Here is a 27,960-nt window from a genome sequence, read left to right as displayed (position 1 = left end):
GGGGGCTCGCAGGGCCAGGGGAGGGGGCTAGGGGCCTCGAAGGGCTCGGGAGCGACGACGGCGAGCCATGGCTCTGGGGCTACAGCGCGCCAGGTACTGGGGTTCGGGGCAGGAATGATGGGAAGCGGGGGGCTCTCCTTGCAGGGACCCCCGAGCCGGGGGGGATGCACGGGGCAAGCTGAGGAGGCCCCGGGCCGCGCGGTTGGAGGTACATGGCCGCCGCACCCACCATCCTACCGGACTGCAGGCGAGGGGGGTTCCCCAAGTTCCCAGCTGCCCCGCCCCGCCCCTTTAGCCTGGAGTGACTTCGGGGTGGTGATCCCCAATTTCCTGCTGCTCGGGGTTCGCTTTCCCTCCGGGTTAGGGCCCCTACGGAATTGGGGGTGCTTGTGTTCGAGTAGTTCCCGGGCTTCTGAGGAAGGCATTCTCCTTCCACGTATTGAACCTACTGGCCTCCGAATTCCCAGAATTGAGGTTGTTCCTTGTTACGGAACCCGGGGATCCTAGGGTATATGGGGTGCCCCCAGAATAAGCCTTCACAGATCCAGGGAGTCCCTTGGAATGGAAAGTCAGGTTCTGAGTTCAAGAGCAGAGAGAGCCCTTATAACTGGATGGTCCCTGACAGACTTTCAAACCTTGGGTTCCCTAGGGATAAGCAGAGAGGGTCACCTTTCAGCAGCTACCTGGGACCTTTCCCAGGGACCTTTCTGTATCCTTTTGAAAGGTAGAGTCACCTTTCGATAACAGAGAAACAGCCTGAGGGACTTCCCAAGGTCTAGCCCCTTACCTCCCTCTCCACCCCCACTCAGTGCCTGTGACTGTGGACAGGGGCACACCATCCAAGCCTTATTTGGGGAATCCCCCATGGAGGGTGCTGTACCCAATTCAGCGCAAGCTCTGATGGGAGCACGCCCTTCCTAAGTGTTCAGCTGGGTCCTCCTGGCCGGAGGGTAGGTTTCTGTGATCACCGCCCAGCAGGTGCAGAGCTGCTGAGTGCTCTGGGTCCAAGGCCAAGGGGTCTATCTGGCCATGTTTTCTTGGGGCCTCAGAAAAATCTTACAGGCCCTTGGTTTCCCTTGTCCAATCTGAGGCATCCAGGAAACCTCACCCCCTTCCCTCCTCCCTGGCTTCCCAGGTCTGATTGGATCTGTCCACACCCTCATGTTTTTGCCCCCCCCCCCCCCACTGCTGTTCCCCCCTTCAGTTCTATTCCAGTCTCTGGCTCTGGGCCTGCCAGGGAACTCCATCCCACCCCTTCTGGGCCAGCCTCAGCCCAGCCCCTCCCAGCACCCCCTCCTGGCTAGGTGGGGGCCCCACTTGGCTGAGCTGGGGCGCTCCCCCCTCCCCACCAAGTCCAGCCCTTTCCTGTGGTGTCATCCCAGTGCCGCGCACCACCCACTCGTAACTCGCACCCGGATCCTGGCCGCGCTCCGTCCCTTCCTGCACCCCTAGGATGGCACTTGGGCCAAAGGGGGCCTGGGTGATGGTGAGTGGGCCCCCGTATGGCCTCACCCCCTTCCCTTCTTCCAACTCAGGCTTCCTGCCATCCCACCCTAGGCAGGGATGTTCTTGGGAAGTCCCTGATGGGTGTAAGGGTCTGGGTGCCCCCCAGATCAGAGGGTTCCAAGGGACGATAGGACTCAGGGTGCAGGCACCCCCACTGGGTAACCATGTCCTTGGGAATGAGCAGAGGCAGAGTCCTCCTGACTAACCTTACCCCAAGTCCTTTCCCAAACCCTGCCTTTGACCTCGTAGTGCCCAGAGGGGTCCCTGCCCAGACACAACCTAAGGCCCCCTGGATCCTTTACACTTTTTTCAAGACACCCCACTACCCAGCTCAGTGTCAGAAGAGAGAGGGCCAGGAGCAGCCCTGACTATGGCTCTGTGTCTTCCTACTTTCTCCTTGCCTTTGCTCTCCGGTGGCAATTTCTGCAGAGGTGGGCTTCTCTGACTCTTGGTTTGGCCAGGGTTGGGGGGAGGCCACCCGGCCCCAGCCCCCATTCCCAGGCCTCACACTGGGGCCTCCAGGCCCCGGCCCCGCCCCCTGTTCTCTGCTGGAACACAGGGGAAGGGTGGCAGGGTTCCAGCTGCACGTCCCAACCTGGGCAGTGTGCCAGGGGGCTGGACCAGGGTTGGGCATGGGGCCAGCTAGGGAGACTGGCCAGCTGGGGAAATCCGGAGGTAGCAGAGGTGGGACAAGGGAAGGCACTGAGGCTACTGGCAAAGGAGGGACAGGGCAGGGACTCCTGGGGTGGACATGCCTTCCGATGCATGGCATTTAAGCGCACAGGCCCTAAAGTCATGTTCAGATCCAGTTCATCCATCTGCTTTTGGAATGTGTGGCCTGGGGCCCCTGACTGCCTCTCTGAGCCTCAGTGACATATCCTAGAAAATGGGGGGTGGGTGGGTGGGAATCATACCGCCCCTTCCCTGCAGCACATCAAAATAAGGAGCAGTGAGGGAACTGATCTTTGGGGAGCAGGATACCCCACAGGTCACAACAAACTGTTCAAGTCGGACAACATTCTGGGTGGAAGTAGATGCTCTGTGGGACTCTGAGATTGGTGGGCCACAGCTGCCCTGTGGTGGGGGCCCTGATTACCAGCGGGGTAACTTGGGCCAGTGAGGCCATTGCACAGAGCCTTGGGTTCAGACCCTGCGAAAGGGAGATCATTTTTCCTGCTGCCTTGGGCCATTGGGAGGATTTCAGGGGGTCTCTGGCTCCTTGAGTGCTCAGTACCGCAAAGTGATCTTGATCACTCTCACGACGCTTTGGTCTACATCCAAGGTGCTTGTGTAAAGGTCGTGTGTGTGATGGCACACATACCACACCACGGGGTTCCCACCAAAGCCCACGCATCTCTCCAGCGTGCAGGAGACTCCAGAGCCTTCCATTCCTGATGTGGACAAAGACGGAGTAATCAGAAGTGTAGCCCTCATGGCACTCATCGATGGCCAGGCCCTGTTCTAAGTCCTTGATGTATATGAATTTGTGTAATCTTTACAACAACCCCGTGGGGTCATGTTGTTATGCTCAGGGAGGGCCTGCGGTTTGTCCCAGAGTTAAACAGCTCATACACAGTGGAGCCAAGACACTGGACCTCTGCTCTGGTCAAGCTCGTCCCTACTCCATTTAACGAAAGGCTGGAGACCCAGGCGTCTCTGAAACCAGCTGAAGCCAGCGAGAGGCCCACACTTCCTGTCAGAAGAACGTCCCGGGATCAGGCGGGGAGCTGGAAGGAGGGTCCCGCTGCAGCCACCAGCTGGCTCCTTCTATGGAGGGAGAAGTCTGCCACGGAGAGGATTACAGAGCCCAGCTGCCTGGGAGGTGGGGGGCTGGCCCCACCCCATTCCCGTTCCCACTCCCTCTCCCTCTGTCTGGGCCCCGGCTCCGCTCAGTGAGGCCCGCCCACCCCCACCCTCTGGGCAGGAAGACAAACAGGGCTGGAACAGAACAGGACAGGACGGAATGTCCTCTGGGCAGAGCAGGACTGGAGGCCCCCGCCTCCCACCAGCTAGCAGGGAGGGGATGGGGGTGACCACTGGCTCCTTCCACCCCTCCACTCAGCCTGCCCAACTCTGTGCCTCCCACTGGATGCAGGGAGTATTTTCCCTCTGCAGCCTGACAGGACAGCCCCTCCCTCTCCAAATCGCTTTCCCAATTGTGCCTGTGGGTGGGGCTGCAGGTCTCCTGCTTGATCCCCCCCCCCCCCAGGTTGATGCCATCGCCAGGAGTGGCCTCTGGTTTTGGAAGGGACAGCCTCTCTTCCTAGAGTTCTGCTTCCCCGGAGTGGGTCACAAGGAAGCAATCAGAGAGAAGGCTTTGGAACCCCACTGCCTGAGTTCACATCTTGGCCCTGCCAGTTAGTTACTAGCTTTGTGACTTTTTGTGCAAAGGACTTTACCTTTCAGAGCCCCAGTGTCCCCTTTGTGGAGTGGAAATTTAAGGTGCCAGGATTGAGTGAGTGCACATAGGTGAAGTACTTAGAACAATGCCAGACACATGCTCAGCAGATCATAACTTGTTATTAATGGTTTTATCAATATAAATATAAAGAAGATTATGCATACTGTACTATATATAATATACTCCAATTTTTTTTTCTTTCAAAAACTGTGTTGTTTGGATTTAGACATTTAAGACAGGGAGAAGCAGTAACCTGAAGATAAACCCAGGGCCATAGGACAGAGAAGGCTGAAGAGTTCAGGAAGACCACAGTCCAAACGTGGCCTCATTCCTTAGGGGCAAACACTGCAACCTCTCTGTGCCTTGGTTTCCTCATATGTTCAGTGGGGATAACCTCATTACCTTCTTGCTGGGGTTGTCTGAGCTCTTAGTGCGTTTAAGGTGAGTTACTCACTTGGCACAGGGAAGAAGCTGGATACGTGGCAGATATTTCTGATGAAACAATACTCATCCTTCAATCTCCACCCCCCCCATCCCACCCATAGAAGTCAGGTATTTGAAGCGGATTGAAGGGTAGGGGTGAGTGGTTAGCTGTTGGCTGGACAGAACACTGGGGTTGGTTTGCTGTGTCACATCAGTAGGGCCCCTGTTGGTGGGTCGTTGGACTTTGAGATCTGTGTTCTAAGATTCTGAGGATTCAGCTCAGCTGAGGAGGGGAAAGGGCAGGAGACGGGGTTCAGGGAGGCTGGAGGGCAGGGGGCCCGGAGGCTTCTGACATCTTCAGGATCCCTCCCTTCCCTGGCTTGGGGCCAGCTCTGCCAGCCCCCTCCCAGCAGGAGGCCTCCCGGTCTCCCAGGCGTCCCCAGCCCAGGGAACAAACAGCAGATAAGTCAGGGAGGGGACAGCGGCCCTGGGCACGCCTCAGAGAGTGAGGCGCTGGGGGCAGCATGGGCTGGCGCAGGGACAGATAAAATCCGCGACTAGGAGCTGCCCCAGAGTATAACCCTCGCAGGCCCAGAGAGCTCCGGAAACGCGCCCGGGCCACACAGCGAGACGTGCACGGTCGCGGCCCTGCCCTCTTTGAGCCCAGGGCCCCATGTGGCAGCGCCCCACGTGCATGTCCCACCCAACTCTTTCCCTTCCGGGGGCGCCGCCAGTGAACGCTGCCGATGCCCGCAGGTCGAGCACCGAGCTGCGCAAGGAAAAGTCCCGGGATGCGGCCCGCAGCCGGCGCAGCCAGGAGACCGAGGTGCTGTACCAGCTGGCGCACACGCTGCCCTTCGCGCGCGGAGTCAGCGCCCACCTGGACAAGGCCTCCATCATGCGCCTCACCATCAGCTACCTGCGCATGCACCGCCTCTGTGCTGCAGGTGAGCCCCGCCCCCGGGAGCGCCCACCTGGGCAAGGCCCCAACCCCTAACGTCTTCCCGGCGGAGGGGGCCCCCTTCCCGCACGAGGCCCCGCCACCTCCTGAGTCGATCACGGGTGAGGCCCCGCCCCTTGGAAGCCCCACCTCCTTCGAGTTGGAATTTTAAGGAATAGGAGACCCGCTAACTCCCTTAGGTGCTTCAACCCTTAGGATTTGGCCCCCAGGAAGACTTTCTTGCGATAAATATCCCTGGGAGGCTTAGCTGCCCAATTTTTAATGACCACCTGAGAGCGTACCCTCCCTAGCTCCTTAGATCCATCGCCCCTCCCCTCAGAGCCGTCCTCTTGAATTCCCATCCAGTTAGGACTCTACCCTGCAGGGGGGTCTGAGAGAGAGACAGACAGACAGACAGACACACACACACACACACACACACCCCTTGGAATCTCCAGGACCCTGAAAACATTTTATTTACGGGGAATGTGGAGCCATCTTCTGGCAGGCTCTGCCCATGAGACTTCCTTCCCCGCCCCCTAGAATTTTACTTCTCTGGGACGCTCTGCCCTTTTAGAATCCTCGTCACCTGGACGAGTCCCTGCTTCTTTAGAATTCTGCCCATCTACAAGGTCCTGCCCCAAGAATTCTGAAATTCTGAAGCCCTGGGAGGCCTTCCCCACCCCCTTTAGAATTCTGACTCCCTCTAGTCAGAATTTTAACCTTAAATTTTGACCCCTAGGAATCCCATCCTTTTAGAAGTCTGCCTGTCCTCCTAGGAGACCACTCCCCCACCTTAGAATTCGATTCTTGTGGGAGACCCCCACCTCCTTAGAATTCTATGCCCCTGGGAAAACCCTGCCCCCTTCCTTGGGACTCCCAAACCGCGGGCATGTATTCTTGCTCACCTGGGGGCACCTGTAAGTTCTTCAGAGTGAGGGAAGGCAAAGGGAGGCTAGCCAAGGTGGCCCCGTGGCTGGCTGACTAGAGAACCCCCTCCACCCTGGCCCGGACACCAGGGGAGTGGAACCAGGTGGGAGCAGGGGGCGAAGCTCTGGATGCCTGCTACCTGAAGGCCCTGGAGGGCTTCGTCATGGTGCTCACTGCCGAGGGAGACATGGCTTACCTGTCGGAGAATGTCAGCAAACACCTGGGCCTCAGTCAGGTGAGAGGAGCTGCCTGCTTTGTGCCTGTCCCCGTGCAGGTGATGCCGGGATACGGAGGTGACTGAGACTGGCCTAGCCCTGTCTTTACAGGGCTCCCAGCACAGAGGGGAGACAGATGTGTCACCAGACGGGAAGCTGCAGAAGGGTCAGCGCAGGAATGGGACAGCCTAGGGGGCCATGTGAGCCAGGGGAAGGGGGTTGCCTGAGCCAGCCTCAGGGGGCATTGAGGACTTTCTAGAAAAGAAGGTATCTGAGCTGAAACCTTAATGAAGGACTTAGCCAGTCGGAAGGTTTGGGGAGTGGATGGGAACTGTGAAGAATGGGAATGCGCATGTCTGAGGGAACAGAATATGCAAAGACCCAGAGGTGAGATAAAACAGCATTAGTGTGTGTGGGGGGGGGGATGGGTTAAAGATGTTTATCCTGGTTCAGTGCAGAGTACAGTGGGAAAGGTGAGAGAAAAAGGTCTAGAGAGGTCAACAGAGCTGGATAATTTAGGGCCAAATTAGGTTTATTGCCAGGGCACTAGGGAACCTTAGATTGATTTTCGGCGGGGGAGAGGCTGTGAGAGAGGCAGAATTGGATTTACCATTGGAAAAGCCCTTTCTCCCGCCACTTGGTGCACACAGAGTTAGAGTTGGAGAGATGAGGCTGGAGGCTGAGGATCCATCCACAGGGAGGGGTGCAGGACCCTGGATGGGAGGAGTATGAGCAGGGGCCTGGGGACGAGAAGGCAGGATACACAGGTGAGAACTGATTTCAGTTAACCCATACGGCATGCCCCACAGGACAGTTACTGGTTTTTTTTCTATTTCACATAAATAGGCTCCACAGTTGTCATCTGTTCCTTTCTCCCACCTTGTTATCCTGCTCCTGGTACCAGTTTCTCTGTTAGCTTGAGCTCTTCCCGGGCTCAGAGAGGGGAATGTCCCAAGGCCCCAAAGCTAGGAAGTGGCAGACCAGGATTTGAACCTAGCTGGAGGAAGTGCTTTCAGCACACCCTCCCGCCAGCACCATGCCCATTTCCTGAACTGAAATAACTTGTCAAATCTTTGGCTTGGAGACCAGGTGGGATTTGAATGGGGTCTCACCTCAGGACCTTTGCACTTGCTGTTCCCTCTTCCAGAACACTCCAGAGAACCACAGGACCACCTCACTGGCTTGGTTCAGCAATTTGTTTCAGTGTCCCCTCAAGACATGGGCTCTGACTATGGTGTCTAAGATAGCATGCTGTCATTTCATGGCCTTATTCCAGTTTTCTTCCTATTATGTACCATATTATTTTATATCTATGTTTTGTTTAATTGGTTTCTTTATTGACCACCTGCTCTGCCACCCAGTAAGCTCTGAGAGGCAGGGATTTTTCCTGTGTGGTCATAGCTTTGCCCACCCATCTGGAAGAGGGCCTGGCTATAGCAGGTGCTAAAGAGAGGGTTGCTTAGTGAGTGTGTAAGTGAATGAATGAATGAATGAATGAATAAACAAACAAACGAACAAACTAGTGAAGTAATCCAGGCTTATAAATCAGGGCAGGGATGGCGAGGCTGAGGAAGGAGGACTCGGTGAAAGTGCTCTAACCCCCAGACTGCCCCTGCTTCCCTCCCTGGCAGCTGGAGCTCATTGGACACAGTATCTTTGATTTCATCCATCCCTGTGACCAAGAGGAGCTACAGGATGCCCTGACACCCCGGCAGAGTGAGTTCCTTGGAGGCCTCTGACCCCGGTTATAAAAGCTGCAGATCCCCCTTTCCCTCAGTGTGCCCCCTGCTCCTCTGGAGGACCGGACTAAGGAAGCTGGAAGGAGGGGCTATGGTACTGCCCTGGGGGCTCTGAAAGAGCATTGTCCCCACCCCAGGTTCCAGGTCTCTGCTCTGGGAATGAGGCTAGCGGGGGGGCGCTGGAGGGAACTGGGCACTGTCCAGAGCCACCTGGTGCCCTACTCACCCCCCTCCCCGGGGCCCTCCGCAGGCCTGTCCAAAAAGAAGCTGGAGGCCCCCACCGAGCGCTGCTTCTCCTTGCGTATGAAGAGCACCCTCACCGGCCGCGGGCGCACCCTCAACCTCAAGGCGGCCACCTGGAAGGTGAGCAGGGCCTGGCCTGGAGGAGGGTCTGGGGTTTCTCCTTCTCAGCTCCCGGTGGGGTCCCCAGAGACCTACCTCCCAGACCCACGGGAGCCCCAGGTCCACGTGCTTCCCCACCTTGCCCCCGCTCACCCCAACCAGGTGCTGCACTGCTCTGGACACATGAGGGCTTACAAGCCTCCTGCACAGACGTCCCCAGCAGGAAGCCCCAACTTGGAGCCCCCCCTGCAATGCCTGGTGCTCATCTGTGAAGCCATCCCCCACCCGGGCAGCCTGGAGCCCCCACTGGGCCGGGGGGCCTTCCTCAGCCGCCACAGCCTGGACATGAAGTTCACCTACTGTGATGAGAGGTGGGCAGCAGCCCCGCTGCACCCCACCCCTCCATTGGCTCGGCTCCTCCTCTTCCTTGCTGCCCCTGGGTCCCTTCCTGGTTTTTCTCTTGCCCCCCAGTTCTCCCTCTGGTCCATCTCCGTCTCTCTCTGATGCCATCTATCTCTGTCTTGTGTGGCTGTCCATCTTTGGCATTCTCTGTGGGTCTTTTTACCTTGGGTTCTCTTCCTGTCCGCTTTGAGTCTTCGTTACTCCCTCCCTGTCCTTCTGTTGCTTTCCTTAAACGAGTCAGTGCACCTAAAGCAGTTAGCGCAGTGCCCAGCATGGAAGGCAGCGCTCGGCACACCGTCCTTACTCATCGCCCCCCATCCTTCCCTTTCTCCCTCTCTCTCTTCCTCCTCCTTCCCCTCTCTCTTCGGCCCTTCATGTTCCTGCATCTTCCCTCCTTCTCTCGCCCTGAAGTTGTGCTTGGGAATGGCAAGTCTGGGCTCCATTGGCTCGGTTTTAAAGCCTAGCTGTGCCCTTGGCCAAATGTGGGCACCTCTCTGTACTGTGCTCTCCTGGTCTGTCCTAGGGAGTGGTACCAGAACCTCCTTAGAGCAGCCGTTCTGACTACCTAGTGCATTACCTGGTGCAGAACGCCATAGAGGTGTGTTAAAACAAAAATAAAAACAAAAAAAATTTTTTTTTATTAAGTGGGGTTCGAACCCATAACCCCGAGATCAAGAGTCACATGCTCCACCGACTGAGCCGGCCAGGCACCCCAGAAGTGTGTATTTTTAATCATTATCATCATTATTACATTTTATTTTATTCATTTCTTCCTATTTCTCTTTTTCTGATTTTCTTCCTTCCCTTCTCTTACCTGGTCCTTTTCTCTCCTGCTTTGCTCTACTCATCCCATCCTCGTCACCCCCATCCATTTCCTGCTGCGGCCGTAACAATCCCCACAAGCCAAGGGGCTCAACACAACACACATTCACCATCTCAGAGCTCTGGAGGCCAGAAGCCTGACATGAGTCCGGTGGAGTTAAAGTCAGGGGCCGCATTCCTCTGGAGTCACCTTGCCTTAAACGCTTCTGGAATCTTTCTACAGTCTTGGTTTGGAGCCCCTTTCTCCATCTTCAAAACACACGGCCCCGCCCTCTGCCTCCGTGAGAACAGAACAGGACCTGTCCTGTTCTCTGTATCCCTCTATAAGGGCCCCGATGGCCACACAGAGCCCACCAGGCTCGTCCATGTGAAGTTTCACATCTCAAGACCCCACCCTTAATCAGCCCCATGGAGTCCCCTTTGCCCTGTGAGGTCACAGTCATCACAGGTCCCTGGGATTAGGAGGCAGACCTCTCTGGGAGCCCTTATTCAGCCTATCATAATCCCTTTTCTGTTTCTTACTCTCCCTTTCCCTCTGTTACCACTGTCTCTGTTCTGCTGAATCCATCCCCATGGCCCCCAGCCCCACTCTCCTCAGCCAGTCAAACTGACCAAGCCCCACTGCCCCCACCCCAGGATCGCAGAGGTTGCCGGCTACAGCCCCAGTGACCTGATCGGCTGCTCGGCCTACGAGTACATTCACGCTCTGGACTCGGACGCCGTTGGCCAGAGCATCCACACTTGTACGTGGGACCTCCTGGCACTCTGAAACAGGCCCTCCTAGCCCCCCATGCCCCGACACCAGCTTCCTACACCCCATGTCCCAAGGAACCTTCTCTTCCCCGGTCCCCTCATACCCAAGCCCCTGTCCCCAGTGCCTTTTGTTCCCGTCTGCCCCTTCTGTGGCCCTGACCCGTCCCGCATCCCCTTCCCCAGTGCTGAGCAAGGGCCAGGCAGTAACGGGGCAGTATCGCTTCCTGGCCCGGAGTGGTGGCTATCTGTGGACCCAGACCCAGGCCACAGTGGTTTCAGGGGGCCGGGGTCCCCAGTCTGAGAGTATCGTCTGCGTCCACTTCCTAATCAGGTAAGTGGGAGGGGGTGTGCAGGGCGTGGGTCTGGTCTGCATGGGTGTGAGAGGCATGTGTGTGTGTGCACATGACTCTGAGAACAAGTGCTCACATGTCTGTGTCTGCAGACCACGCGTGACCAAATGCACACAGGTGTGTCTGCACGTACACACACGGGCGTGGGTGTGCACACCCACGCCCGTGTGCGTGCTGTTCACTGAAACTGAGAAGGGCTCCATACTCAAATTAAAGTAAGAAATCTAACAGAATCGTGGGGGCTCTTTTGCTTTTTAAAAAATTGAAGTGTAATCTACATATAATAAATTCACTTTTTGGTCTACAGTACTATGAGTTTTGACAAAGGCGTGGGATTGTGGAGTCACTTCCACAGTCAAGCTACAGAGAATCACCCCAAAACATTCTGTTGTAGTGAATCCCAGTGCACCCCACTCCACCCCAGTCCCTGGCAACCACCGAGCTGCCCTCTGACCTTTAGCATTTTGCCCTTTCCAGAATGTTCCGTTCATAGAATCTCACAGGATGGAGCCTTTTGAGTCTGGCTTCTTTTACTTAGCATAACATATTTAAAGTGTATCTCTGCTGTGTGTGTGGGTTGCTCCTTTTTAATGCTGAGTGGTGTCCTCTGATATGAATATGAACAGACCAGAGTCTGTCCATTTGCCTTTGGAGGACACTTAGGCTGGTTCCTATTTTGGGTGATGACAAAAAAAGCTACTGTAAACATTCTCATGGAAGCTTTTGTGAGATCATGTTTTCATTTCCCTTGGGTAAACACCTAGGCATGGTCCGTGTGTATTCAACTTCATAAGAAACGCCCAGGTCATTTTCCCAAAAGGCTGCGCCATTTTGCCTTTGCACCAGCAATAGTGAGTAAGGGTTCCCACACGCCTGCCAGCATTCTGTGTCCTCTGTTTTTGTCTTCTTTGGTTTTAATTTTAACCATTCTAATAGATGTGCTGGGGTAAAATCACAGACTCTCCTCCACTGAGTTCAGCATATTCGAAGTTTTTCACCATGACAACATTGTGACGAGGGGCAGCAAATTAGCACAGAAGACAGAGAGAATTACAGGTCTTCTTTGAAAATTCTGTTCCAGGACATGCTCTCAATTTCTAAAGTGTTAGGGGTTTCCCTATGTCTTTCTGATCAAGAACAGATTCTCTTAGGAAACAGAAGTGGGGGGGCACCTGGATGGCTCCAGTCACTTAAGCGTCTGGCTCTTGGTCTCAGGTCAGGTCTGGATCTCACAATCCGGAGTTCAAGCCCCGTGAGAAAACAAGACTAATTATCTGTGGAATGTTCTCACTTTAACACCTTTCCAAATCAGAGCCTTTGAATAACTTGTCCATGTGGCAAGAGGTCTTGCCATTGTCACTGTGAAAGAGGGGACCTGCCCCCCTCTTCTGGAAACTCCTTTTGCTCATTGTGAAGATTTGCCTTTCTATGGCCAGGCCCTGTGGTTTCAGTCTTCTGTACTCTAAGCAAAGAACAGGCCCAGAGAGTTCACTTTTCTTGGCAGAGATGGTAGAGGAGGGAATGGCTTACTTAATTCCAGTAAAATAAGGAGCTTATGGTATTAATTGTCCTTTTTTGTGTAGGTGTTGTGTGGTAGGCAGTTGTGTGGCTGTCTGTGTGCTCAGGTGCTTATACTTTGTGGTATAAAAACCCTCCCCTCCCAGACCCAACCCTTCCTCCATTGCAGTGAGCAATTGCTTTATAAGAATAAAACTGATTTACATGGCGCACTACTGAATCTTCAGCACCTAGAACAGTGCCTGGCACCGAATAGTTGTTCAGGCAATGAGAATCGCAGATACTTAGGTAGCGCTCCCCAGGTGCCTGCTCAGTTGTATGCCTTTTATGTGTATTAGCCCACTTAAGCCTCCTAACAACCTGGGGAGGAGGTATTATTATTTTTTTATTCTATTTATCTGAGAGAGAGAACATGAGCAGTGGGGAGGAGTTGGGGTGTGGGGGAGAAGTAGACTGTCCGATGAGCAGGGAGCCCGATGCGGGACTCGATCCCAGGACCCAGAGATCATGACCTGAGCTGAAGGTAGGCGCTGAACTGACCAAGCCACGCAGGGACCCAGGAGGAGGTGTTATTATATTGCCTCTTTACAGAGGAGGAAAATGAGGCACAGAGAGGTTCAGCCACAGACTTGAGGTCACACAGCTTCAAAGTGGCAAGGCTGGTTGACCCCAGACCACTGGCTATAGAGCCATTGCTCTTTGCCACCAGACAGTACTAGTTGTCTAGGACATGTTTATGGGATGAACGAATGCAGAATATGCACATGTGAGTGCGAGAGTATAGATTATGCCTGCACGTCTGGGTATATACCTGTTTCTGTGTTCCTGTGTGTGCGGGTGTGAACCGTGTGTATACACGTGGGACATGGACAGGCTTGTGTTTTTCAAAGGGATTGGTGTGGCTTTGGTCCAGCCTAAATTGGGGTGTGTCCAGCCCAGTAGGGGTTTGGTGAGGGTGGGGAAGGGGCTTCTTAAAGAGCTGGTGGGGGGACCACCCATGTGCCATCCTGGGTATTGTTATGTAAATGAGACACAAATGAGGGCCTGGTTTTCAGCCCCCCTGACTGATTCTCCAAAAGCCAATTGGACTGAGAACATTTGGGTTGTCTCAGCAGCTAGAGACTAGGGGGGAAGGGAGGCGCCGGGGACATAAGAAGGATATATTTATAAATCCATTCCCTTGAATATGAAAAATGTCTATGAATAGAGACTTCATAAATAAAATCTTATTCATTAAAATATATCCCTCCGAATTCTTCATATTTGGTAATGTAAGAATGTTAAGTATATATGTTTCATCAATCATTATAAGAATATGTTTATAAGTAAATATAAAGAGAATATTTTGTTCTTATGCCTTTTGCCTCTCCCCTTCTCTGTCCCTTGTCTTCCCCCCACACGTTTCCCCTCTCTACCCAAGCTGTGCTAAATGCCAACTTTTTTTTTTTTTTTGTCTCCTTCCACAGAGAGAGCTTGGGAAAACACACATAACTTTATTTTAAATGCTATTATGATAAAAAGCATTCAACCAAAATTAAATCCATAAAAGAAACGCATAAATATGGCAAATTATTTTTTGCACAATGCCTTCCTGCCCTGACCGAGATCACCTCCTGTGGCAGGACATCATCTAAGGGGGCTGCCTGGGCCAGGGCCCAAGGACCCTCCCTGACTACTGCTCCCCTTTTTGCCCTATACCCCAGCCGGGTGGAAGAGACCGGAGTGGTGCTGTCCCTGGAGCAGACGGAGAGACACTCTCGCAGACCCATTCAGCGGGGCACCCCCTCCCAGAAGGATGCCCCTAATTTCCGGGACAGCCTTGGTATGGGGCAGGGCTGGGGCTGGGAGGGGTTGAGGGAAAAGCCCAAATGCCTTAAGAATGGGGCTCACCAGGCCCTACGTGACCTGACTCCTGCCTCCCTCCCCTTCTCACTCACCCTCTGAGCACACCAGCTCCCTTAGTGCTCTTGGAACTTGCTAGACTCTCGTGCCTCAGGGCCTATGCAATGGCAGCTCCCTCTGCGCAGAATGCTTTTCTTTCTTTGGTCCTTCTACTTCTCCTGTGTCCCTGGGATGATCACTTCAATTGACGCTCCTCTGCTCCGAATCCTGCTGTGGCTCCCCACTACCCCCACCCCTCAGCTGGTTCCCTGCTCCCACTTCACTGCTCGCTGGCATCCGATAATCATCCTCCTGGGGCTCCTTTCTCCCTCTTCCTTCTCCCCCACCTGACCCTCCCCCCAATCCTGGGCGAGCTTTTCTTCCTAATGGCTCCTCAAGGCGGTCTCCTTCTCCAAGCTGTTGCTGGCAGCCCATGCTCCTGGGTATGGTGTGGGGGTCACTGATAGCCTTTACTTTCTGTCTCAGAACTCACCTCCAGGGCGCCTGGGTGGCTCAGTGGTTAAGCCGCTGCCTTCGGCTCAGGTCATGATCTCAGGGTCCTGGGATCGAGTCCCGCATCGGGCTCTCTGCTCAGCAGGGAGCCTGCTTCCCTCTCTCTCTCTGCCTGCCTCTCTGACTACTTGTGATTTCTCTCTGTCAAATAAATAAATAAAATCTTTAAAAAAAAAAAAAAAAAAAAAAAAAAAAGAACTCACCTCCAGGGACCTTAGAACCTCCTTGGGGGCCTGGGGCCTGTCTTTTCTCCTAATATGCAAGTCCCCCCCCCAATATGCAAGCACTCCTGCCCCGCGCCCAGAGTGGAGTGGTTGATTGCTGTTCTGTGCCATTGGAGAAGAATCGGGTCAGGCGTGTGCCTTGGTCTAGCCGTGTTGATTTTAAATATTAAAACATTTCCCCATCTTTGGGCAATTGCTACTACCCCAAGCCTACTGTGTGCCTCCCACCCCACATTGGCCCTTGTAGGACCCTCTAGGGTCTCCCCACAATCTAGCAACTGAAGGGATAGAGCAACGGTTCCCCAGAACTCAGTTCCTCAGTGCTATGAGCAGCCTCCACCCTGATCGGGTATGGAAAATGCCAGGGAGGCTCCCTGGGTTGGTGGGGAGGGCTCTGCCGCTCAGCCCTGTGTCCTCCCCATCTGTGTGTCCCGTAGATGCCTCTGGTGCCCGGATCCTGGCCTTCCTGCACCCCCCCGCACTGAGCGAGGCCACCCTGGCCGCTGACCCCCGGCGCTTCTGCAGCCCCGAACTCCGTCGCCTCCTGGCACCCATCCTGGATGGGACTTCAGGAGCCACCACCCCCAGTGCACCCCCAGCCACACAGCGGCCCCAAAGTCCTCTTCCGGTAAGCAGTCCCTCCCAAGTCAACCCTCCGCACTCAGGCTGCTTTGGCCTTTGGCTTGAATCTTGTTCTTCTCTGGGCCTTAGTTTCTCCCTCTGTGCAGTGGGAAGGTTGGGGTGAGATGGGGTTCCTTTAAGATCTAGATCCCAGATTCTTCAACTGTGATCTGGACCAAAACATGGGCTATTTGAGACTGGCACAGGTGACCCTCCCTCCTTGCTTGTGACCAATCATCCAGGCACTCAAAGAGTCAAGAATGTCTGATGTCTTAAATGACAGAGACCAGGATTCAAATCCTGAATCTGCCACTTCCCAGCTGTGTTTCCTTGGACACGTGGGCCCTGAGTGTCTTCATCTATAAAACTAGGATCATAGCAAGTAGTCATCTCATTGATTGCTGGGAGGGTTCATTGAGATCATTCACGGGAAGTGCTTGGTAGACCCCTGATACCCTATAGGGTGCTATATATACCACAGAAGCTACTTTTTGTTTACTTGAGTTCAGATAGTGTGACCGTTGACTCAAGGGCCCATGTTATCTGCTGTTGACTCTCCTCGTTCTTCCCCAGCCACCCTTCCCCCAAGATCTCCTCTCCACCAGAGAAATAAGACTGTGGCCTGTGACCTTTACACCTGGGCTAGTGGACTCTGCATCATTTGACCCAGACTCCAGACTCCCAAGAGGGCCTGAGTATCTTGGCCTTGGGCTTTGGTCTTTGAATCTGAGTTTTTCCTGTCAATCCATCTCTGGCCACTTCCACCTCCCAAACATCCAGGTCCAGAATTCATTTGCTTTTGCCATTTGACCCCCTTGGTGTCCCAGCTGTGTGACATTTAACCCTCACTGCTGCCCCTGATCTCAAATGTCCAGACTGTCTTGCTGTTAACACTTCCTAGACTCAGATTTCCTTAAGCGTCTGCCTCTCTCACAGGCTGATCTCCCAGATGGACCACACTTGAACATGGAGAACACGCACAAACTCGTGGCTTCAGGGAAGGACCCTGAGTCTGTGGAGTCGGATCTAGATGTAGCTCAGGTAAGGGCTGGCCTGGAAGGAACAATCTTTACCTCTGTGCTCTGGGGGCTGACATAACTGGGCTTTAGAGAGGGTGGTAGCGTGGTTGAGGGGACCACTGGATGGATGGATGATAGAAAGGCCATTGTATTCTTTAGGTGAATGATGTTGGATAGATGGATGGGTGATGGTTAGACGGATGGATGGATGGATGAATGGATGGACCACTATATTCATTAGGTGGATTATGGGGGATAGATGGATGGGTGATGGTTAGACGGATGGAAGGATGGATAATGGATGTTTGGATGGGTAGTTAGATAGGCCACTGGTTCATTGGGTAGATGATGGGTGGATGGATAATGTTTGGATGATTGAGTGGCTAGATGAATGGCAGTGATATGATGTAGTGGTTTCCTGTTGCTCCAAAACAAATCACCAAACTGAGTACCTTGAAACAACTAACATTTATCGTGTCACACCATTTCTGAGATTCAGGAATCTGGGAGCAGCTCAGCTGGATGGTTTTTGATGAGTCTTTTGTGAGGCTGAAGTCAAGCTTTCTGTCAGAGGTACAGGGGCTAGAGGAGCCACATCCAAACTCACACACATCGTTATTGACAGGCATCAGTCCCTCACTGGCTCTGGCTGGAGGTCTCAGTTGCTTACCACGTAGGCTCTCTGACTTCCCCCAAAGCCAGGGAACCTAAGAGATAATGAGAGTGAGCCCAAGACAGAAAATGCAGTCTTTTATAAATGAATCTCAGAAGCAACACACCATCACTTCACAATTATATCGGTCATACAGACCAACCCTGATACAATGCAGAAGGCATCCGCATACACCAGAAGGCAAAGATCATTGGGGACCCCCAATAATTTATGCCCCACCCTCATGGAAAATACACTCACCCCCCCTCCCAAGTGCCCCCAAAGTCTCTTCCCATGATAGTATCAGCCCAACATCTGGAAGCTTGTCACCTGCATCGGGTTTGGGCATGGTGAAGCTCTCCCTCTGTTGGCCCGTGAACTAAAGAGACAAGTGATGCGCCTGCCGCATGCCCCACATACGGTGGTGGGCTAGGCACAGAGTAAGGCCATGTATTCCCTGTTCAAAAAGAGGAAGAGGACTGGAGCGCATACAGGAGTCACTAGTCCCCAGGAGTTCTGAAATCCAGTTGGGCACCTGTGAGAAGTTCCTTGATCAGAACTCATCCCTACTACTTCCTAGGGCCTTTCTCCATGGTTCTTGGCACTGCTGTCTAGTTGCTGGGCTCCTCGCTTGGAGTCCTCCTTGCTGTTTCATAAGGGGTAACATGTGTTTGCAGCTGAGAGGGTTTTCCTGACCTGCTTTCTCACTAGGGAACTTTGGTGGCCCAAAGGTCTCTTTTCATTTAGTTCCATCTCTGTCTCCTCCAGTCCAAGCTGACAGTGTTTCTCTTTATATAAAAATCTTTAAAAAAAAAATGTGTGGGTCTTGCATGAATCTCTTTGGAGTTCACTCCTTTAGACAAAAGTAAAGCCCACGATCTCTTCAAGATAAGCCTTTCTTTACTTTGGGTTTTTTTTTTTTTCTTAAAGATTTTATTTATTTATTTGATAGAGAGAGAGAGATCACAAGTAGGCAGAGAGGCAGGCAGAGAGAGGGGAAGGGGAGCAGCTCCCCGCCAAGCAGAGAGCCTGATGTGGGGCTCGATCCCAGGACCCTGGGATCATGACCTGAGCCGAAGGCAGAGGCTTTAACCACTGAACCACCCAGGTGCCCCTACTTTGGGCTTTTGCTGAGATGTTGAGTGACAGTGCCCAGAAATTTAACAGACGCCCTGTTGTCTGACTGAGAAAATCTGTGAGGCACATCCTTAAACTCCAGAGTGCTGTTGTCTGACTGAGGGATATTCTGGGCAACGCCTTTGATCTTTCTAAAGTCTTAACAAATAATTTTTTAGTCATACCCTGGGCTTCATCTTTAGACCAGGCCCTCCCAAGAGCGCTCTTCCCTGCTCAATTTTAGCATGCCTTGCCATCTGGGGAGTTCCCAGGCTCAGCCAAACCCAAGGTGAAGGCCACAGTCCTCCTGTCTGCCAAGTCTGTCCAAGACTTCTAACATTAGCTGCAAGCTCGTTGGCTGTGGTGCCCAGGGCCGCCCTCACTAGAGACCAGCCACCTATAAATTCAGATTCCCATGAGTTCCTCGGTCTCCGTAATTTGCTGGCAGTAGCTCTAGAACTTAGGACAGCACTGGACTTAAAATGATAGTTATTACTTCAAAAGAATATGATAGCCAAATGAAGAGATGCATAGTGTGGAATCTGGGACTGGGAGGGTCCCAAATGCAAAGCTTTCATGACCTCGGGGACATGTCATGCTCCTGGCAACACGGCATATTGCCACACCAGCAAGCTCATCCAAGCTGTGGTGTCTAGGTTTTTTTTTTTTTTTTTTTTTTAAGATTTATTATTTATTCGAGAGAGAGAGAGAAAGCATGAGCAGGGGGAGGGGCAGAGGGAGAGACTACCCAAGCAGACTTCTGCTGAACTTGGAGCCTAACATGGGGCTCAATCCCTGAGATCATCACCTGAGCCGAAACCAAGAGGCAGACACAACCCTACTGAGCCAGCCAGGTGCCCCAGGCAGTCTAGAGTTTTCACCGAAGGGGCATTATGTAGGCACGACTGAATTATTGCCCATGTAGTTCACCTTGATCTTTACCTCTACCTCCCCAACACACACACACTTCCCCTGGAGGTGAGGCTGATCTCACGGGGCCCCGACACTCTCGTCGCATGGTTGGCCATTGGGCATGGCCGGCCTCCAGCCCGAGTCATCTCGTTGGCACACAGTGTCCGGCATGGCCCCAGGGGCTCACCATGAGGAGCAGAGACGCTCCTGTCACTCAGAAAATCCCAAGGAGCCAGGGCAAAGGCCACACCTCATTTTGGGTAAAGTTAATTCTTCACTTCACGGGGAGGTTGAGAATCTTCCAGACCTTCAAGTCCCCTTCAGCTCCTTCGTGTGTAGCCTTTCTCCTTTAGCTCCTTTCTCCTCTTGTCTTTACTCCAAGGGCAAGAAGAAATCGGGCAGCCATTCAGCACTGGGGCTGGGACGCTCCTAGCTGGATGGCTCACCAGTTCCCTGTTCCGAGTTCCACAAAACCATAGGTGACACTAAACTGTGGCCACCACACAAAAACCCCCTTTCCTCGGGCTTCGGGTCATACGTTCCTCACATCCCTTTATGCCCTCCCTGGCCGGCCCCTTATGCCTCACGTGTCCACTAATTGTTTGCTCAAGGCAGTCTAGGCTCCAACAGCCTCTTCAGAGCCCTTGCGGCCCCCGCCCACTGCCCAGTGCCAAAGCCGCCCCGCATTTCAGGCTTTTGTTAGGGCAGCACCCCACTCTCAGGACGAAGATCTCACCTGTCATTTGTTTGTGGGTAACCCATTCCCCTAGAGCATGTACAACCTCATGTAATTTCTGGGGATCAGGGGCCTGGGGGCCACTTAGCGGCCTGGCCTTTGCTCTGAGGTCACAGTCAAGATGTCATCACCCAGGGTCCCATCACTGGAAGGCTCAAAAGGGACCAGAGGATGCACTTCCAAGATGGCCAGCTTGTCCACTGGCAGGACGTCTCAGTTTCTTGCCATGGGAGCCTCTCTGTAGGGCTTCCCCCACAGCACATGACCCCAGAGAGTTTGCAGCAAAAACAGAAGCCATGGTCTCTTTATAACCTGAGGTTGGGAGTCCCACATTATCATCCCCTCGAAATCCTATTGTGCCCAGATCAACCCTTGTCCCTGCAGTAGGGACTACATGAGGGCACAAACAGCAAGAGGCGAGGCTCCTTGGGAGCCATCTTGGTGACTGGCTGCCACAGAGTCCTTCCACCCATTTTACAGATGAGCAAAGCGAAGCTCAGACTCTTGACCTCGGGCACCCGGCTCAGAGACGGCGGAGCTGGGAGTCCAGCTCAGGCCCACCTGAGGCCGAGGCCCTTGCTTTTAACCTCCTCCTGCCTCCCGCAGGACGTCGATGGTCTGGATCTGGAGATGCTGGCCCCCTACATCTCCATGGATGATGACTTCCAGCTCAGCTCCAGCGAGCAGCGGCCCAGGGCCTTCCACAGACCTCCAGGCGCTGTCCTCCGGCCCCGTGCTCGGAGCTTCCATGGCCTGTCGCCCCCAGCCCCCGAGCCCTCCCTGCTGCCCCGCTGGGGGAGTGACCCTCGGCTGAGCTGCTCCAGCCCTTCCAGAGGGGACCCCTTGGCGCCCTCCCCCACGGCTGGGGCTCGGAAGAGGTGAGCCGCAGTAGAGGGAGGATATAAAGGGAGTGAGCTGCGCCCCCCCCCCCCACTTCTTGCTCCTGCCTCCTGTTTCAGCCCCATCCCGCTTCATTCCTCCTCTGACCTCTGCTCCGGCCAGGCCCTCGGTGTGCGCCACCTGTGCCAGTTTGTTCCACCCTCTGTCTTTGTCTTGGCTGTGCCCGGCTGGAGTAGCCTCCACTCTTCTCCTCCAGATCCCACCAGTCCACCGGGGCCCTCTCCTTTAGAACATATTTATATCTGGCCTCGTCACAATTTTTTTCACAGTTAAGAGGACATTGCAACAGTGTCAAAAAAACCTGTCTAGAACCAAGTTTCCTAACGCCTTTGAGAATCTGTTGAAAGCTATGGACTCTTTCCCAAGAACATTTACACATACATACGCATGCACAATTGTGCATATAATTTCAGAGGGTCTACACCCTCTTTCCAGAGACGTTAAATTACTAATGCTCAAGCTTCTGCTCTCCACCTGGCAGGCGGGCGCCATTTAGTGTCCAGAATGGTCCCTTGACTGTCCATGTGAGGTTTTATGGATATATCTCATTATTTCCCAAAGCTCTCAGCTTGATGGTGGATATACAGTGGGTGTCTAATAAAGACTTATTGAATGAGGGAGGGAGGAAATGAATGAATATGGTAGGTGGACGGATGGATGGTAAGTGGGTGGGTGGATGGCCGGATGGATGGACGGGTAGATGGGTGGATGGACGATTGGCAGATGGCTGGGTGGCTGGATTGATGGGTGGATGAATGGACGATGGGCAGAAGGATGGGTGAATGTGTGAGTCAAGGAATGAACAGGCACTTGGGAGAGTGAACGAGTACCCGTCACCCGCTTACAGCGGGGCCCACACCTGCTCAGGTTTGTCGTGTGCTGAGATTCTGACCTGTTTCCCTCCAGGACCCTGGCTCGGAGCGCAGAGGACGAAGCCGAGGGCGTGGAGCTGCTAGGAGTGAGACCCCCCAAATGGTCCCCCAGCCCAGAAGCCGAAAACTTCCTGCTGCCTCCCCTCAGCCTGGTATTTTGGGGGATTCGTGGGGTTCTCTGGCCCTCAGAACCTAGTGGGCTTAAACCTAGTGTTTTACACGTGGGAAGACCAGAGAGGGGAGGGGGCTGACTGAAGGTCAAATGGAAGGTCAGTCATCCAGGTGAGGCTAGGACCCTGATTGCTAGCTCAGGTCATGGTAGGATAGGGCTCTGCAAATTTATGTAAGTTGGTGGTGAGTTCTAAGCAGAAAAGTGACGCAGGGTAAAGGGGAGAAATGACAAAGGTTAGTATGTATAGGAACTTCTCCCGTGGGCCTCCCTCCCAAACCCAGAACGGTTCTTGGCCTTGGGTTATTAGTGTAGCATTAAGAGTCCAGACAACAGTCAGACTGACTTGAGGTCAAGTCCCAGGTCTTCCACCTCGTAACTGCGAGACCTTGGGCAGGTGATGGGACTGCCATGAACCTCAGTTTCCTCATCTGGGAAGTGGGATGGTGACATCTCACAGGACTCACGAGAGGCAAGTGAAAACAGGCCGGTCCGTAGTGGCTGTCAATAAATAGTATAAAAACGACGAAGCAAAGGCACGACCCCCCTCCCCTGCCTCCTTCCCCCAACTCCCTGCTTCCATCTCGCCCCTGCTGTCCTTTTTGCATGACGGCAACCAGGACGCCCTTTCCAAAACCTGGCCTAGGCTGCGCCCCTGCCACTAGCCTCCCCTAGCACCTTCCATGGCTCTCTGGCTTCTCCCACGAAGCAGGGGTTTGAACACGAGAGGTGTGTGGCAGTACCCACAGCTGATAGTTGCCGAGGGCCTACCTTGCGGCAGACGATGCACGGTATTTCTTGTGTGATTACATTTTGCTGAATCCTCACGACTGTTCTTAAGATATTGTCGCCGTGATCGTAATGCTTTGCATTCACATTTGCACACGAGAGGACGAGCAGCTGCCCGGGTTAGAGTCCGGGCAGGAAGCAGCACGCTCACATGAGGGCACGAGGAGCCTTTGAAAGCAGGACCACCAGCAGAGGGACACTGACGATCCTGACCCTATGTGATAGTGGCAGCTTTGTGTCTCTCCTGCAGAGCTTCCTTCTGACCGGAGGGCCAGCCCCAGGGAGCCAGCAGGACGCCAGCACCCACCTCCTGGGATTGCGTGAGCCCCTGCGTGAGTAGCACTGCTCTGGGTCCCTTTCTCCCCAAGGAGGTGCCCCAGATGGTTGAGAGGGGAGGGGTGGGGCAATCCAGAAGGTGGGAGGGGGATGCCATGGCTGGATTTGACCTTGGTAAAGACAGACAGCCCTTCCCTGTTCTCAGTGGCACTGAGGGGGGAAAGAGAGGGTCCCAGGGAGGCAGGGGCTTGCCAGAGGTGTCCCTTGGGGTGGAAGCTGAGCCGAGGCCCACGCGGGGCCTCGCAAAGTCTGTGTCTGATTTTGCTTTGGGCCTGCCCTGCCTTGGTTATCCCCAGCTGTGTGGCTTTGGGAAATAGTTAGGACCCATTATAGTAGTTCTTACCTTAAGGAGATGTTTTCAGGATCTGTGGAGGGGCAGCACAGGAGAGCTTAGCTCAAGACCAGATTGGCAGTAAATGTTCAAGAAATGTCTGCTCTCACGCGACGCTGGTGCGGCAGCCCCTCCACAGAGTGAGAACACTGCTGGGCTCATTTAGCTTCCCATCCTCCCCTTCCAGTACAATCGTCAGTAGCCAGAGCTCCACTCCAAACCTACACACACTCAGCTAGGGGATCTTACCAAAGCACGATTCTGACTCTGGCCTCCCTCTGCTCCCAACTCATCCATGGCTCCCTAGTGCCTTTCCAAGAAAGAGCAAACAAGCTCCTCACTTTATACTCTAGCCTCTGGGGGTCTGATCACTGCCTCCTCTCAGACCACACTCAGCTCCACATCCTCTGTTCCAGCCATGTTTACGGTCTTCTGGTTCATTCTGTCCCTCATACATGTGACAAAGATTTACTGAACACACAGTCAATGCCAAGCACTGTCCTAGGAGCTGGAGACACAACCGTGAACAAAAACAGAAATCCCTGCTGTCACAGGGCTGACATTGTAGTGGGGACACAGTCCAGAATAAAGACACAAATACAAGAAGGGGTGCGAGAGAGGAGGATGAGTACTTCTGGGGAAATAATAATGCATACAAAGGGAAAGGGAACTTGGGGTGGGAGGATTTCAATTTTAAGTAGTACAATTAAGAGTGGTCTCATTGAGAAGATGACATTGGAGCAAAGACCTGAAGGAAGTGAGGGAGTGAGCAGTGACAGTTTCTGAGGGAGGAGCATTCCAGGCAGAGGTAATGCAAAGGTCCTGAGGTGGGAGTATATCTTAGTTGGGGGACAACAAGGCCAGTATAGCTGCAGCAGAGAGGAGAAGGGTGAGGGGCTGATTGTGGGGGGACTCTATAAGGCATTGTGCTGACTTTGATGTAATTTCCCTAGAAGAGACAGCCTCAGGACCTTTGCATATGTTGATCCTTCTGCCCGAATGCTTTTCCTTCTATTCTTTGCTTAATTAATTAAAGCATCCTTTAGATCTCAGATCAAATATTACCCCTTCCATGAAGCCCTCCCTAACTTCCTAAGTTCATGGCCCGTAACACTCATCCTAGAACATATTTATGTGGGTGTTGATGTCATTATTTGATTTTTGGCTGTCCTCTCCCTGTGGGTGTGAGCCATGTGAGGGCAGGGGCCAGGCTTGTCTTGTCATGGCCCTACTCTCCTGTCTCTGGGAGGCAGGGCAGTGGCTGGGCATAGAGCAGGGGCTCAGTACATATTTGTAAAGGAAGAGCTAATATTTATTTAGCACTCACTCTGTGCCAGGTTTTGTGCAAAACCTACTGTGTACATGACAGAACTGATGTCCCCCCCTGGAACCCAGGGCAGGGAGTTTTGTCTGTCCTGTTAACTGCTGTGGCCCCTGTGCCTGGCACACAGCAGGTGCTCAGTATTTTCTGACTGGGTAAATTCTCACGAGTGGGGTATCTCCCAGGTCTAGGTCTAGGTCTCCCTGTTTCCTGGATAAATAGCAAGAGCTCACTTGCTGAGTGCTCACCAATACTATTGTTCAAAGCACTCTACATGGATTCATTCATTTCCTTCCCACAGCAGCCCTGGAAAGGAAGTATTTTTGGCTCCTTTTACATATGAGGTAGCCCAGGCACAGAGAGGTGAAGTTACCTGTCTCAGGTCACACAGCAAGTAAAGAGCAGAGCCTGGATTCAAAGTCAGGCTGCATCTGGCTCCAGCCTTCTTAACTACTGCCTTAAACATCCTGAGCACCTTGAGGTTCAGAGAATAGACTTGCCCAAGATTTTACTATGATCTGAATCCAGGCATGCCTGTCTTATCACCCACACTTTTAACGGTCAGGAGGGGAAGATGGGTTTGGGTAGTAATTCCCCACTGGTTGATCTTGCGTCTTCCCCCCACAGGCCTGGGCCCCTCGCTGCTCTCTCTCTACCCAGATGAGGACACAGCCGAGCCCAGGAGCCACTTCCAAGCAGCAGCAGGCTTGGCCCAGGCCAACTGAGCCAGCCCCTCTCCCTTCTACTCCCCAGAAAGGACCTCAACCACACTCCACGCCGGCAGCCAATGCACAGGAAGGGGGCACCAGGAGAGGGGTTCCCTTTCTCCTCTCAGCGGCCCCTGCCCACCTTGGGCCTACCTCAGCCCTAGCCCCTCTGCCCCCCATGTCTGGGGACTTTGGGGTGGTCTCAGCTCAGTGACCTCTGGGAGGGGGCCCCTGGAGCCCTCCTCCTCCTTCTCTCAGGACTTCCCTTGGAGTTCTCAATACTGGTGACCTCATCCCTTTCTCCGACTCTCCTGGCTTGATTTTTGGGTGACTCGGGGTAGGGGACATTGGGGCTCAGATCTGTGTTTCTCGCCTCTGGGGAGTATTGATAACCATAGTCACATTTCTTTTCCATCCATCTTTTATTTTTTGTTGTTGTTGTTGATTTCATGATAGGTTTTGAATCACTATGAATGGCCTGGGGTCCGTAAGAATGCGGGACTCTGATCTCCCCTCCTCCCTCAGGTGTTAATGCGGTGGTGGGGGGAGCTCTGGAGCAGACCTCACCCCTAGCAACTTCTTACCAGTCTCTTAGCCTTCCGAGTGGCCAACCCTCTCTGCCTGCTCCTCCAATGGGGACTTTTGCTGCCCCAGCCTTGCCTGGACACTGGTTTCATTTCCGGGGGTAGCCTCCAGCTTCCTCTGCTCCCAGACCAGGCAACCTCCTGCTCTCTGCGGTTCTAGACCATACAACTTCTGACCTGCTCTTCTAGCCTGCCCCTCTACCAACACATCCTCCAAACCTGATTCCAGACCTCACACCTCCAGTGCTGTCTCTTTTTGTACCTCCATGGTCTCCCAAGTTGTCTGGTTCTAGGTCTCAAAGCTTCAGAGCTGACACCCACCAGAGCCCTCCAGTTCTAGCATTCACTCTGACTTCCTCTGGTTCTAGACCTTTCTCTGTAAATAAGTCTCCCTTGTACCAGATGTCACATGCTCTGACTCCTGCTGATTCCAGCTCTTACAACCAGCAACTGCCTCTGACTCTGGACCCCAAAACCCAGGCTTTGTATTGGGTCTAGTCTTCCTGATCTGGAATACGCCTGGCTCCAATTCCAGACTTCCTAATTTCTGAATCGTTTTGGTGGTACGTGTCACAATGCCCAGCTCCTTCCTTTTCAACTTTTACCCTCAAGACTTGTTTTTCCCATCAAAAAGAAGTAAAGTGAGTGGTATGTAAATCTTCTAACCATTATAGTACTTTCAGGCCAGACTCCGTGCTCTAGGTCTCTTCTGCTCTAGACCTCGTGATCGCCACCATCCACTGGTTCGAGACCACACAGCCTTTAGAACTTGCAGTTCCCAGGACCCTCTGATTCCCGATCTGCTGATATCATTTCTCTGATTCTTGAACTTGGCTTCAGAAGTCTTCCTATTCCAGAACTTACCCTATCAATTCCCTTGGTTCTAGACCTCAAAATCTCCAGTTTGCTCTCCAGATCTTATGACTCCAAATTACTCTAGATTTAGAACTCAGCATTCAGACTTCTGATTATAGAGCTTGCCTTTACAAATTTTTCTGGTTCTTGACCCTGTAGGGGTAAGGCCCAGCTCCTGATTTTAGGTCTTGTGACTCCCAAAATCTCTCTGGTTCTAGAACTCATCCTCACAGTTTTTCAAATTCTATTCTTATTCTATAAATTCCTCTGATTCTAGGCCTCACAGCCTCCAACTGTCTCTGATTTCAGATCCAAATTCTTTTGGTCCAAGAACTCAGCCTCCAGGTGCTTCTGATTCTAGAATCTGGATGTCACCCTATGGATTCCTCTGGTTCAGAATCTTATGACCCTTGACTTTCTGATTCCAGACCCCATCCTAACTTTTATTCTGGGCTTCCTACACTACTCAGCTTGCCCCAGTTCCTCCTCTATCTGTAGTCTTCCCATTCCAGGTCCCTCGCTAGTGGACCTCATGCTCAAGCCTCGCTATCCCTACAGTTTCACTATCTTGGAATTCCCCTCCCCCTCCCCCTCAGCTCTCCAGGGATGCACTTACCTTTACTTTACCCCAGGTACCTGGGGGACCTGGGGCTCCCTTAAAATCCAGGAGACTTCCCCAGCCGCACAGACACACGCACAGCCCTATCTGCATATCACAGGTGGGGAGAGAGGCCAGGACTCCTCAGAACTCCTGCCATCACCTGTGTGTCGCTTACCCTCCAACCTTGTTTCTACAATGGTGCTACTCTTGGGTCTCCCACACGAAAAGCGCCCCCCCCCCCCAGCCCAATTCATCCCCTTTTTGGAAGGCACTTCTCTCTTTTGTCATGGGATGGCCTATCCAGATTGGTGCTATGGGGAAGAAGGGTCAGGTCGCTCCTTCCCTCGGGGGGTGACCTGGGCTCTTAATGGAGGGAGCTGGGCGGGGTTGGGAAGGGAAAGGGACTGGACCAGCCGCTCAGGCTCTGAAACCCATTAATCTCTATACCATGATAAAGACCTCGCCTTGGTAGGCACCAGA

The 27,960-nt window shown here is 53.4% G+C and overlaps 1 protein-coding gene across 6 annotated transcripts; it reads left to right on the top strand.

The window, feature by feature from the left end:
* The first annotated feature begins 17 nt into the window (after positions 1-17).
* HIF3A (hypoxia inducible factor 3 subunit alpha) lies at positions 18-27,960 on the top strand. 6 transcript variants are annotated; one of them, XM_082711403.1, is made up of 15 exons: positions 18-93; positions 5,087-5,277; positions 6,290-6,435; positions 8,047-8,131; positions 8,405-8,517; positions 8,659-8,867; positions 10,357-10,463; positions 10,657-10,804; positions 14,045-14,163; positions 15,397-15,587; positions 16,517-16,621; positions 20,622-20,893; positions 21,822-21,939; positions 22,996-23,077; positions 25,361-27,960. In XM_082711403.1, exons 1-15 carry the CDS (start codon positions 68-70, stop codon positions 25,456-25,458), a joined length of 2,010 nt encoding a protein of 669 aa, XP_082567529.1. In that variant the 5' UTR covers positions 18-67; the 3' UTR covers positions 25,459-27,960. The 6 variants fall into 6 exon arrangements, with proteins under 6 accessions (XP_082567529.1, XP_082567531.1, XP_082567532.1 ...); XM_082711405.1 differs by lacking the exon at positions 6,290-6,435 and having other exon boundaries at positions 24-93; XM_082711406.1 differs by lacking the exons at positions 18-93; positions 6,290-6,435 and adding an exon at positions 1,338-1,486.

The sequence above is a fragment of the Mustela nivalis genome (assembly GCF_964662115.1).
Source record: "Mustela nivalis genome assembly, chromosome: 18".
Lineage (NCBI taxonomy): Eukaryota > Metazoa > Chordata > Mammalia > Carnivora > Mustelidae > Mustela > Mustela nivalis.
This window is presented reverse-complemented; position numbering and strand designations above follow the sequence as displayed.